Source organism: Vulpes vulpes, chromosome 4 (genome assembly GCF_048418805.1).
Source record: "Vulpes vulpes isolate BD-2025 chromosome 4, VulVul3, whole genome shotgun sequence".
Taxonomy (NCBI): domain Eukaryota; kingdom Metazoa; phylum Chordata; class Mammalia; order Carnivora; family Canidae; genus Vulpes; species Vulpes vulpes.
In genome coordinates, this window is record NC_132783.1 from 134458561 (window position 1) to 134472652 (window position 14092).

The following is a 14092-nucleotide window of genomic DNA, read 5'->3' on the forward strand; positions in this document are numbered from 1 at the left end:
TAGAATTTGATCATGGTTCTTTTCTGTTGCTCTTCAAGTTAAATAATGTTGTATAAGTAAGTGAAATATTTCCCTGTACTTTGAGGAAGGGGGTATAAGCCAAATTAGCTTTTCATGGTTCTAGAGCCCCTCCTGCTGCTTTTGCAAAGTGATTAAAAAAAAAAAAAAGGCCTCATGATACGTGAGACCGTCCCCTGCTGCTTCCTGCCCCTATTTTATCTGGACTTTCTCTTTTTTTTTGCCCTTTATTCCTCTCCTGCTTAAATGTGACTTACTCCCAGCGCTTTCTTCACACCATGGGGCTTTACCCTGGAAAGGAGCTTCAGTTTTTAATTTTGAGCATATAGAGGGCCTCTGCTTCTCGGGCATGATTATACAGTCCTCTTGTACTTACCCAGTTGGTTGGATTCTGCAGAGCCCTCTCCAGTTTTGGTCATATTTCTTATGAATATATGTTATTTTGGGGGTTCTTGCATTATTAGGGGGGGTCAGAAGCCCTGCCATGCTCCCTGTCTTTTTGATCACTGATGCTGAGATCTCCTTGGGTCTTTGTCCTCAGCCTGTCTTGTTTAGGCATTTACGGGGGTACCTTGTCTTATTCTAACTGTTCATATTGTTTATAGTTCTGTTTTGCTATTCTACTTGCTCAGTTTTAATGAGAGAATTTAAATAGCTTTAAAAACTACGTAACGGGGGCACCAGAGTGGCTTAGTGGTTGAGCATCTGCCTTCGGCTCAGGTCATGATCCTGGGGTCTTAGGATCAAGTCCCGCATTGGGCTCCCTACAGGGAGCCTGCTTCTCCCTCTGCCTGTGTCTCTGCCTCTGTGTGTGTGTGTGTGTGTCTCATGAATAAATAAGTAAAATCTTAAAAAACAAAAAACTACATAACAGTCATTGCCAAACAATCTATAAATAAGCTCTTTTTAATGAAAACATTTGCCAGATCTGGGTTGGTGGGTTTCGGGGGAGATGCTCAGTGATTATATTTTAACATTGCAAAGATTGATAATTTAAAAAAACAGCTAGAAATTTTAACAGTCTTGCAGGTAACATTGAGACTGTTGTCTCAGTTATAGGATGGACTTGGGTCATATATATATATACCTTTCAGTGGTATTCACAAGAAATAGACTTACCTGGAAAGAGAAACTGGTTCCATTTGGAGCAAGTTTAGAGGAAGTAGTGAAGGAACTCAAAGCTGTTTCACATGAGTGAAGGTTAAAGGAGATAAGACTTAGGGTAACCAAGAGAAGATGTGGAAATGTTGCTGTTACGTGTATTTTGTTTGTTTCTGGGGGTACAGCTAGGTTAAAGGGAAAAATCTTCAGAAGAAACAAATTTGGGCTAAATGTTAATAAGTTTTTAATCATCAGAGTACTCTAAAAAAGGTGTGCTTTCCTTTTTAAAAAAATTCATTAAGTATAGTTGGCATACAATGTTCTATCAGTTTAAGCTGTACAACATAGTGATTCAACAATTCTATATAAGTGCTCACCATAAGTGTAGTCACTATCTGTCATCATACATTATTACAACACTATTGACTATATTTCCAGTTCTGTACTTTTCATCGCTGTGACTTATGTATTTTATAACTGAAAGTTTGAACCTCTTAATCTCCTTCATCCATTTTGTCCATTCTCCAGCCCACGACTCTTCCCACTGGAAACCACCAGTTTGTTCTCTGTATTGTTTTGGTATATTTAAATTTCATTTATTTGTTTCTGTTTTTTGTTTTGTTTTTTAGATTCCACACGTGAGATCATATGGTATTTGTCTTTCTCTAATTGATTTGTTTCACTTAGCATAATACCATGAAGAGTGTCATTCTCTTGACAGGTGATGATCCATCCCTCAGTGGAGATATTAAAAAATATAGGATTCACCAGTTTGAGTTCATACTTTAGAAAGATAAGTTGTATAGTCTTCATGACCTTTCTGCCTTGAGAAAGGTAGAAATAGAAGCATCAATTCTGTTGAGCTTTCTGCAATTTAAATGCCTGGAAAGTGATACTATCCTTTGGCCACACATTTTATTTACGTATTACTGTATATTTTAATACATCACTTATAAAAACAAAGTGGACAAAATGCCAGTAATTCAGATCACAATGACACATCTCTGGTAAGCCCTTGAGGGCAAAGGATGTGCCTTTATCCTTTTTCTCTTCCATAACTGTAGTAAACCTTGGACGAGGAGGTGCTCAATCTGTATTTATTGACTTGAACTAGAAAGAAGGACTTCCTTTTGATTGGAGTTCCTACTTGGGAGCACTAATCTTTTCTTATTGAGTTAATACAGGAAACTGATTTCTGCAGTTTCAAGCAAATCCATTTTCATGTATTTTTAAACAATACCATTTGAAAACACTTCAAAGACTAAAATAATATAAAGCACATGTCAGTCATTCTGTGGGCTGTGCCCAGCCTCTAGGTTCTGATGAATAAGAATGACTCCTCCTTTCTCTTGAGTTCTAGGGAAGTGTTATTAAAAAAAAAAAAAAGAAAAGAAAAGGCTATGCTTTTTATGAAATTATCTCCCAATAAGGAAGGAATCTTTAGTCGAATGAAAAGTGATTGAAACAAAAGTAAAAGTTCTATGTCCTCAGGTGATTTAACTGTATTGGTGGTTTTATAAAAATTGTCCTTGAAATATCAGATCATTAAGTATTAAACCTAGAATGGCTTTTTGAGATCATCTGGCTAGGAAGTTCTTACTTAGAGGATAGTGGTGGGCTTTTAGGGGTCTGTGAACCCATTAAAATTGCATACATTTTTGGTATGTTTGTGCACATAGGCATTTTTCTGGGGAAGAGTCATTTTCCTTAGTTCCCAAAAGTGTCTTGACCCTGACAGAGTTTCAGAATTTATGAGTTCTGGTCCATTCTCTTAGCATTAAAGATACACAAGGAGACACAGAAATTCTGCTGGCTTACTTGAGCTTACCCTACTGAGTACTGATGACGAAGGGCTTTTCCTACTTGAGTGAGTGCTAAGGCTTTGTACTAAACAGTATTTTGTATCCGCTCATTTAATCCTTTTAACCACTGCCTTCCCATCCCCAAAGTGGCTATCCTGATTATCTCCATTCTGTAGGTGAGGAAACAGAGAGTTCAAATAACTCCCCTGCCAAGTCCCACAATGAATGAGAGACAGCAGGAAATCAGATGCAGGCATTGTGATTCCAGAGACTATACTCTTAGCAAATATAATGCACCACCCCTCAAGAGGGAATTTGCAAGGATGCCATGCGACCAATAAACTGTTTTGTGGCTTTGGCAGTTGAAATCTGGAATAGGAAAAATGGTTCTTGTTTGTTGTAAAATAAATGAAGCAGTAAGTTTTTTATAAAGTTAAACATATTGAAATTTTTTTCTTAGCATGCAATGATGTTACCTGTTTTGACCCATCATATCCGCTACCACCAATGCCTAATGCATCTAGACAAGTTGATAGGATATACTTTCCAAGATCGTTGTCTGTTACAGGTAAGAATTACTTTCCTGTACACTCGCATAATAGCAAAATAAAGTAATTCACCTTGCAGGTTACAAATGGAGCATTGAGATTCTCCATTCAGGGAGATGATGAAGATGTTTAGAAGAAACATCGCTGTCTTCATTACTCCACTCTGGTTGCTACTTCCAAACACTTTTTCTCACTTTTTTTTTTTTTTTTTGGGACACTGTCCCTAAAGAAATAGATGAAAGCTAAAATTTGCCTGTCAAACCTGAATCTCTTCTTTCAGTCTTCCCTTCTGTCAGGCTCTTCTTTCCAGATGATGACTGTTCTAATTCTCCTTCAAAAATGTGATTTTGGGGTTTCCTTTTAGAAAGGGCTTGTACCAGAGCTCTAGAAATTTGACCCTGGAGAATATAAGATGGAAAGATCAGGGCTTAAAATTTTGACTGGATAGATAGATCTCTTTTCTCTTTTATTTGAGGTGATATAAAGATGGCACTTCTATGCTGAGTTTTTAAGACTAAATTTGTTTTGTTGAAATTTTAGCTGGCCATGACTCATCCGAGTCATCACTTAAATTTTGGAATGAATCCTGATCATGCCAGGAATTCTTTATCTAACTGTGGAATTCGGCAGCCCAAATATGGAGATAGAAAAGTTCATCACATGCACATGAGGAAAAAAGGTATGTTTGGATTCTACTCTTGTGTTTTGGCCTGTGTTCCCTATTATAAATTAAATCCCCATCAGGAATAGTTTTCTGGTGACTGTTGCATGCTCTCATTGTGTAGTGCTTTCTGACCCATACATAACAGCATTTACTTTGAGCATTATTAGAAGGATGAATGAGTTTTCTAGGAAAAGTTTTTGCTCCTATCAAGTGTTTTAAGTAACTAAGTTGACTTGTAGACATGCAAATATCAAGCCTTTTGAAGTCAAATGGGGTAAGATAGATAATTTTCTTTCTTCATATCATGGTCCTAGAATGCTTCTAATAGTATTCACTTGTTTATTTTTTAAATAGGAATTAACACCTTAATAAATATTATGTCACGCCTTGGCCAAGATGACCCAACTCCCTCAAGGTAAAGTGGCTTTTGTTAATAACAGCTTTATTGAGATATCTTTCACATACCATATAAGTCACCTGTTTAAAGTGTACAATTCAGGGACACCTGGGTGGCTCAGTGGTTGAGCCTCTGCCTTCGGCTTAGATCATGATCCTGGGGTCCTGGAATGAATCCTGTATTGGGCTCATTGCAGGGAGCCTGCTTCTCTCTCTGCCTAAGTCTCTGCCTCTCTCTCTATGACTCTCATGAATAAATAAATAAAGTCTTTAAAAAAATAAAAATAAAGTATGCAATTCAGTGATTTTTAGAATGGTCACAAAATGGTGTGATTATGATTACTACTTAATTTTAGAATGTTTTCAGCATCCTGAAAAGAAACCCATACTCTCCATTTCCCCTGAGTCTGCCCAGGCCTCGGCAACCACTATTCTACTTTCAGTCTTTATGGATTTGCCTATTCTGAACATTTTGTATTAATGGTATCATACAATATGTGGTCCTTTGTGACTGGCTTTTTAAAATTATTGACTTATAATCATTTTTATATATTCCAGATACAATATGGTATCATAGAATATGTGGTCCTTTGTGACTTTTTAAAATTACTGATTTATAACAATTTTTATATATTCTATATATGAGTTTCTTATCAGATACAAATTTGCAAAAAAATTTTTTTCATTCTGTGGATTATTTCTTCATTCTTTTGAAACTATCCTTCAAAGCAGAAAAGTTTTGATGAAGTCCAGTTTATCTATTACATCTTGTTGTTGCTTGTGCCATTGGTGTCATGTCTAAGAAGTCATTGCCTAATGTAAAATCATAAGAGATTTACATCTTTTTAAAGAGTTCTATAGTTTTTTTTTCTCTTACATTGAGAGATTTGGTCTCTTTTGAGTTGATTTTTGTTTATGGTGTGGTATAGGGGTCCAACTGCATTCTTTGGCTGTGGATATCCAGTTGTGACTGCATCATTTGTTGAAAAGTGTAGTCATTTTCCACTACATTATCTTGGTACCTTATTGGAAATTAATTAATGGTGTATATGAGGATTATTTGAAAATTAATTAATGGTGTGTATGAGGAGATTATATCTGTCAGTTCTATCCCACTGATCTGTATGTATGTCTTTATGTAGTACCACTCTGTCTTGATTACTGCAGCTTTATAGTAAGTTTTGAAAATAAGAAATGCAAGATCTCCAGCTTATTTTTTTTTCAAGATTATTTTGGCTATTTTGGATCCATTACATTTCCATGTGAAATTTTGGATTAGTTTGTCAGTTTTTGCAAAGAAGCCAGCTGGGATTTTGATAGGGATTATGTTCAATCTGCAAATCAGTTCGTGAATGATTGCCATTTTAATACTAAGTTTCTGATGAAACTTCTCATTTGTTAGCTCTAATAGTTTTATAATTTTTTAGTGGATTTCTTAGGATATTGTTTGTGTATGTAATCATATCACCTACAAATAGAGATAGTTTTACTTTTTCCTTTCCAGGCTGGATGCATTTTATTTGATTCTCTTAACATAGTTGCCCTGGCTAGAGCTTCCAGTATAATACTGAATAGAAGAATAGATCTTTGTCATCTTCCTAAAATTTTTAGGGGAAAGCATTCTTTCGCATTGAGAATGATATTAGCTGTGGATTTTTCATAGATGTCCTTTATCAAGTTGAGGCAGTTCCCTTCTGTTCCTGGTTTGCTGAATATTTTTATTATGAAAATGTGTGGAATTTTGTTAAATGCTTTTCTGGAGGGCATCTATGGAGATGATCATCTGCTTTTTACAGTTTATTCTACCCATACGGTATATTATGTTCATTGATTTTTGGATGTTGAACCAACCTTGCTTTTCTGGGATTCATCTCACTTGGTATGGCATATAATCCTTTTTATATGCTATGAACTTAGTCTGCTAGTATTGTGTTGGGATTTTTGTGTCTATATTCGTAAGAGTTTACTGCTCTGTAATTTTCCTTTTCTGTGATGTTTTGTATGGTTTTACTATTAGGATAACACTGGCCTTCTATAATGGGTTGGAGATACCCTCATATACTAACATTCTTATTTTTGTGTGGCCTTGAGCCACTGAAGAATCTGGGAAGGAAGTGGACTGGGTCTGAACTCATTAACACCCATGGAAAACTGAAGGAAAGCAAAATGCCTAATGGCTGATGAAGCTCTGATGTCGCTCTCAGGAGGCTTTTCTGTGTGTGAAACACAGCAGGTTATATTCTGGAAGCCAGTAGAGATCACTTAAGGGCAGATTTCTTTTTCAAACAAGCCATTGAGAAGTTGAATAGCCAGGCTTATCCCTCTTGGGTTCCAGGGGTTAGATTGATTAAAGGTGAGTAGAGCAGGGTTAGAAATGACAGAGTTGACAGTTGCTATAGCTCATAACTGGTCTCCACAGCCAAGAGAATGACCAGCCATAGCCAGCATAGCTTCCTTTTCTACCTTTTTTTTTTTTTTTCATCTGTCACTTTCTTTTTAAATTGGCTTGCCTTGAGTTGCTCTTTTGAAATTATCATAGGCCATACTATCTTCCTCTTCAATCAAGAGGTAAAAAGAAAGGCAGGATGAAACTTTAAAATTCCTGTTTGAAGATGATCATACGCCTTACTATGGTATTCTGTGAGAGTCTAAGATCAGAAAAGAACTGTCTAATTAAAAGAGCCCTTAATCACACCCTCAGGGATAGTGTGGCCATGATTTCATTTTACCCTGCTATATTGTAGAGTCTCCAGATGACCAGTTCTGTATTTTAATAAGTGGAACCCTGAGTTTCCTGCAGCCCCGTTAGCAAGGCTACACATGCCCTACATGTGTACTTTTCAGTGATGAAGGCATGAACTTAAATTATCTTTGTCTCATCTATCCCAGCCCTAGTTGTTGGTATATAATTGTCTTTTGATAGTGTTGTTCACATGTCCTGATTTAGGTTTCCTTTTGCTCTGTCACAAAGAAATGGCTTTCTCACTGTGGCAGAAGGAATTGTATCTGAGAAGCTGTATTTTTGAATTCACCATGTTGAAAACGATAGAGAATAAACAAATATCTCTTGTCCTTTGCTGCTTGTGGTGAGAGCCTCTTGCCACGTATGTACCTGATTTAAAATTGCTGATGGCAGAGTTGAGCCCAAGTTTCTGTTTAGGAAGAGCCTCCTCGTTTCTCCGGTGGCTAGATCTGCTGTGGTTTGCTGCTGTCCGGCAGTCAGTGCCAGCTGTGCACAGCTGTGGGAGCCGTACTTAGGAATCTTCATACAAATGTAATTCAACAGAATGTTTATCTAGTACCTTTTGAGTTCGAGGCAGTTTGTAGGTATTTTAGAGGAATTTAAAGCAAGTAAGACAAAACTCCCACTCACCAAGAGGTGTGACTACCTCAGGTGAGATAAGAGTGCTACAAACATAAATAACTTCTTGAAGGTCAAAAACAACACATGCAGAGTCTGCTGTGGGGCTGAGGATAGCCCTGGTGGTTGTTTAGGGATTATAGGTCAGTTTTATGTTGTGCACTTCAATAATTGAGTTCACTTGAAATGATTTGCCCTCTCCCTTCTTTGTTTGCTATGACAAAATGGGATGCAGGTGTCCCTGCTCCTTGGAAGTGTTTGTAGATCTTTGAAGCAAACACTATCCAATTGCAAGTGTCAGTGGTTGTATCTCTTCTCAAGCAGCTTGCTTAGAACTTCAGGCTTGAGGAAGGAAAGAGAGTGAGCTTCTCATGGTAGTGGGGACGTGGAGGAGCTAGGCAGGCAAGAGAGAGGGTTGAGGGGAGGGGCTCTTGATCGAATTCTTTTCCTGGTCCTTCTGGAAACCACTCCTCCCAGCCCTGCCCATCTGCACTGCAGTTAGTGACCACATTTTGCCAGTTCTACCCTCACAATGCCTCTGCAAGTAAGTCATCTTGCTATTTCTGAAGACTCGATTCTAGTTGTTAGCTGTAACCTGCTTGAAAGCTTTCAGTGATGTCTCATCTACTGGATAAGTCTGAACATCCCCATCTGAACCCAGCAACCGTGACCTGGCCCCGGGCCGCTTTCCTGGGCACATCTTTCTTTTCCCTGTGATGCTTACACTCCAGTAAGACTGAGGCACTCATTGTGCAATCAGGCATACTCTTTTCCTTCCTCCAACGCCAATAGGCATTGTACATCTCTTCCCTGGAATGCCCTGGAACCCTGTTTTATGGCCTTATTTTCTTTACTATAAGCATTTTGAAGGTTTATTATCCTACTCTTGCTTTCTCTCTCTTTTTTTTAAATTTCCTTTTATTTTATGCAGATAGTGCCATTTACAGAGCAGAAGCTCAGTAAATAAGTATTAAAGGAAAGAATGCCATTCATGATATTACTTTCATCTCAGGTTATTGTTTACCTTTCCCTAGAAATAGGGAAACTTGGATGTTAAGAAGGGTCATTGTCAGAGCCAACAGCAGAGGTTTAAATAGCAGGTTAGTATCTTACTTAATCTGATTTGGCACCAGCTAGGATTTGCAGAAAGGCATGAAGTCTTCAGATAAATAAATAAAAACCTGCCAGGGCTGCCTGGGTGGCTCAATCGTAAGCATCTTCCATTGGCTCAGGCCATGATCCCAGGATCCTGGGATGGAGCCCAAAGTCAGGCTCCCTGTTGAGCAGGGAGCCTGCTTCTCCCTCTCCTTCTGCTTGCAGCTCCACCTGCTTGTGCTCTCTTTTTTCCTCTCTGTCAAATAAATAAATAAAATCTTTTTTTAAAAATCTATCAAAACTATAAAATAATTAACTTTAGTGATATCATCTTGCAAGAATATACCACCCATAATTTTTTAAAATGTTACTATTTAATCACATAAATCTCAGTTTTATAATCATATTTAATTTATACCATTTGCAATGAATTGTTACCACAGAAGGGTCTCTGAAGGATTAGGCTTTTGGTCGCATTCAAGTAATCCACGTATTATCAGTAAGACCTTTGGGAAAGAGGGACTAGAAGACTGGTAATGGAAAAATGAGCTGCCTTGTTTTGTGTTGTTTTTTGATTGGTTGAGTCATTGATAGACATAATGTTTAAGAATCTATTGGAACAAAAAAAAAAGAATCTATTGGATCAAAGAGAGAGAGACACATATGGACTATTATAAATGTCTCTGTTTAAAGAAATGGTAGTCACAAAGTTTCTATCAGTTGTACATAAGTGTCTTCAATTCAAGACAATAAAACATGCTTGAGTATATGTGAATTCCACTAAGTAGATTTGCTGGCCTAAATATTTCAGGTTAAATTCCAGAGATGCTTAAACTGGGATCCCTAACTCCAGTGGGTCTCACATATAGTAGCTCTGTGACCTCTCCTCCCACTAAGTGTACAGGTAGATGTAATGAATAGAAGGAGTTCCTGAATTGGGTGGAAGGTTCAGCTGATCTCCAGCACCCCTTCTAGCTTTACTTCACCTGTCACTGGTTGAGGCCTGGAATGCAAAGGTGAGAAAATGTCCATACCCTTTCTGTAGCAGTTACCCTTAGACTTGGCCCAAGATGGTTTTCCCTGGAGTCAAGGACACCTTACAGTAATTACTATCACAGGGAGACTGTTATGTTTTATAAAGTGCTTTGAATTACTCAGACGAAATGTGCTATATAAATGTTATAGTTAATCTAGATTTCATAATGCTTTTGTTGATTTAGTTCTCAAAAACAAATGGAGTGTTTATTGCTCAGTAAACATTTCCTCTTGGAGCTTGCTAGTATTTATAAAGAGGGTGATTAAAGAATGTAGAAACAATAGAAGAGGGAACAAAAGTTTTGCTGCTACACTCAGCAGTGACTAGCAACTCACTCTGTCCTTTTTTTCCAGATAAACCATTGGATTAGGAATTGTCCAGTGTAATAATAAACTAAAGTGGTATTTAATCCCCATTTTTGTTTGTGGCTCCTTGCCAGTGTTTAGTCACAGTGTAGATACAGAAAAACATATGCTGGATATGGGCAAATTATTTATTGGATGGCAGACTCACTATTGAGTAAACCTGTTTGGAACTGTGACCTTGTATTTTAACACACTGAATAATAGTCTAACTTTGTGGTTATTAAAATCCTAGCCATAATTCTTGTCTCCCTAAAAGTTTATAAAACAAATTAAAGTGAAACTTAGGCCAGTATGACTTCATTCAAATAGTATATGACTCAAAGCAGCTATTATTCTTTGACAAGATGTCTTATTTCTTAATAAAATCATAAGATAGTCCAAATATGGTTTGTCCCCATCCCAGGTGCAGTTTCTGGCTTTCCATGTCAAGTAGATTTTCTTGTATAGTACTTTGAACTATTGGGAATAAAATAAAGTCTCTGCCATAAAAAAAAAAAAAAAAAAAAAAAAGTCTCTGCCATAGAAAATACTAATTTCATTTTACTGACTTTTGGAAAAGAACAGGGTAATACTAATTTCTTTCTTTTTAAAAACTCACCATTTCTTTTCTTTTTTCCCACCATCTCTCAGGTCACCAGTTTATTAGGTTTCTCGAAATTAAGTTGGCAAGACGTCTGAGGGATTAACATGTTACCATCTTAACTAGGGCCTCTGTTCCTTGATGCACTCTCCAAGAATGATGACAGACACTTTTGGAGTTCTGGTGTATTTGACAAAAAGCAACATGCAGTATGGAATAGCTTCTAAAAGACATATTTTTTAAATATAGTGTTAGTCAAGGGCGTCTGGGTGGCTAGTAGATTATGAATTCTTCACCACAGCCATAAATGGTTCACTCTTTCTTTTCATTTTCCATTGCTGGCTATTAACTGCTTCCAGAATCCCTTTTTCTATAAATAAAGGCCATATATTGAAATGAGCATTCAGAATCACATCTTTATTGCTCAGATCTGTCTAGTTTTCTCCTATTATGTTTATTTCTCCTTTAAAATTCTAAAATGTGGAGGAATGTTAGGGTGGAAAAATTAACTTATGAGATATGTGAAATAATATGAAACTAAACTCAAATTACTAAGTAGATGATTTGGTAACCAAGGGTTATTTAATTTATAAATATGTTTTTTATTTTACGCATATATTGAAACTATAGGGTGACTTTAGATATGGAAACTAAACTGGCACACATGAAGCAGAGAACAATAAAAGATAATACAAAATTTTGAAATAAATTGAGTGATAAAAATTTCAGTCATATGGGGACAGGGGTGTGGGCAGGCAGTGAGGGTGGGCCAGTGTTCCTGGAAGCTCTGGGAGTTAAGGCAGATCCCCAGCTGACTTTAAGAATGAACAGAATTTGGGAGAGGTAACAGAAGGGAGAAACGGGCATGTCTGCTAGAGTGCAGAGATTGGTCAACTCAGAGTTGTGAATTGCTGTTGAAAGTGGATGAATTGGGTGACCGCAGTGGAACTAGATAAAGAATGGCCTTGAAAACCAGGCAGGTTTGGACTTGATAGTCAGCTATTAAATTTTTAGAGAAGATGAGGCTCAGTGTCAGAGATATTTAAAGAAGCGCCTGGAGTCAGACGAGATCCTGCTCAGGCCCAGGCCTGTCCTGTCCCTTGCTTTCTTTGCTCAGGTCCCAAGGGCTCACTCGATGAGCTCTCCTTTCCCTGGGACTTTTGTCACATCCTTTCTGGTTTCCACCTGTTGCAGTCCCCCATAGTTCGTCCACTGCTGGCCCTGAAACAGACACTCAGGTTCTTCCCATGTGCAGCTTCAGACGCATGTCACATTGCAATCTACTCTAACCAGAATCAGGTGGGTCTTCCCCACTTCACACCACTGGCCCCCGGTGGCCTCCACAATGTCCTCAGCACTGCTGCATCAGGGCTGTCTTTGCATCTTACTCAAATCTGTCTCTTTCTTCACACTTGCTCTTGTCTTTTATCTCCTTTTCTTCCCCTCACTCCAAGCCGATCCTCTTCCTTTGCTGGTTTCCTTTCTGCTTGACCTCAAGTGTGACCCTTCCCTGGGCTCAGTCCTGGAAGGAATTGGGAAGGCCCAGTCCTTTTCTCAGGGCTCAGCTGCGTTTTCTCCCTAGGTAGTAGTATCCAGTTCCATTACCTGAAATCCTGTCTAAACATTGACCACTCCTGAAGATTTTTTACCAGCTTTGTTCTTGCCTGTAAATATGTATTATATAAATATGTATGCTGGATATATAAATATATATACTAGATTTTTCCATCTGGTTGTTGTATGGACATTTCAAAGCGAACAGGTCTAAAATGCAAGTCCTGCTTCTGCCCAAACCTTTTCCCCTTTGATGTCTTCTCCTTCCAGTAAATAGCACCACCTTTCATCTGGCTATGGAAGCCAAACTCCAGGCACTGACCTTCATTACTTCTTTTCTCCCTTCTTCTGCCATCACCTCCCCAGCCTGAGCCTTCATCATATCTCACCGAATAGCCACAGTACCCTCCTCCTCAGTGCTTGTCATCATTCCATGCATTCTTTGCACAGTAATCAGGGTGGCCTTTTAAAAACCTAAACCAGATCATATCACATCTCTGCCCCACCAGAGATAGTGATCTATTTTTAGCACTGAGGGAGGCTGGCTGTGCTGGACTTACTGAGAGGTGGAGAGAGGTTTTCTATGAATCACCCTCTCAAGTCATTTCAGCCTTCTACTTGGACCTGAGGACCTTAGCCTGTGAGATATGCCTTCATCATATGATGAAGGTATAAATAAAGTGTGAGGGCAGCCCGGGTGGCTCAGCGGTTTAGCGCCACCTTCAGCCCAGGGCCTGATCCTGGAGACCCAGGATTCGTGTCCCATGTGGGGCTCCCTGCGAGGAGCCTGCTTCTCCCTCTGCCTGTGTCTCTGCCTCTCTCTCTCTCTCTCTCTCTCTCTCTCTGTGTGTGTGTGTGTGTGTGTCTCTCATGAATGAATAAATAAAATCTTTTAAAAATAAATAAAGTGTGATATGTACCTAGGAGGAAGTATTAATTTTGATGAGAGGAGTCGGGCAGGGATTCATAGAGAAGCAACATTTCATTAGACCTTTTGGCATGAATACGTTTGGCTCAGTGTCCAGGGAAGATGGTGGAAAGCTTCAGCGCGGATGCCCTTTTCAGAGTACCACTCAGTCTTGGGGCAGGAGCCCAAAACATAGGTGGAGAGGATAGCAGTGGATACTGGGACTTGAAAAAGTAGATTAGCTTCTTTTGAAGGACTTCAGAAGCTAAATTAGGTTTAGAGTTTGGGCATTGGGAAGCTGTTCTTAGAATGTTGTACCAAATGGATTTTTCACTGTTCAGTTCTAAGTCCTTAGGAATGTATTCTCCTTTCTGTCACCTACCTGATAGCAGTGTGGAAAGATTCACGGTTGTTAGGGTGATATCTCCTTGCTTTAAATCTGATTTGGAGGGGAGGGAAGCCCCCAGGTTGGAAGGCCTGAACCACCTCCCTTACCCAGGAGGTGCCTCATATTCTGGCTAAAATGGTGGTCAGTGCTTTTCATTATGAGAAATATGGTAGGATGTTTCAATTATAAAAGGAGCTCTCATGTGTCTTTTCTTTGAGAAGAGAAGGCAGGATGTAAATATTTCCTATTTTAAGTGATCTTTTTAATTCTTCTACAG

At 38.5% G+C, this 14092-nt stretch overlaps 1 protein-coding gene across 23 annotated transcripts in view; it reads left to right on the forward strand.

The window, feature by feature from the left end:
- The window catches only part of DROSHA (drosha ribonuclease III), a 119216-nt gene that overhangs the window by 69713 nt on the left and 35411 nt on the right, over positions 1-14092 (forward strand). For all 23 annotated transcript variants that reach the window (XR_012001317.1, XM_025984108.2, XM_025984104.2 and 20 more), the window contains 3 exons: positions 3382-3489; positions 4010-4148; positions 4488-4548. Coding sequence is in view for 22 of the 23 variants with exons in the window: in XM_025984108.2 (XP_025839893.1) it covers positions 3382-3489; positions 4010-4148; positions 4488-4548 (308 nt within the window). In the remaining variant the exon portion in view is untranslated. The remainder of the gene's footprint in view (positions 1-3381; positions 3490-4009; positions 4149-4487; positions 4549-14092) is intronic.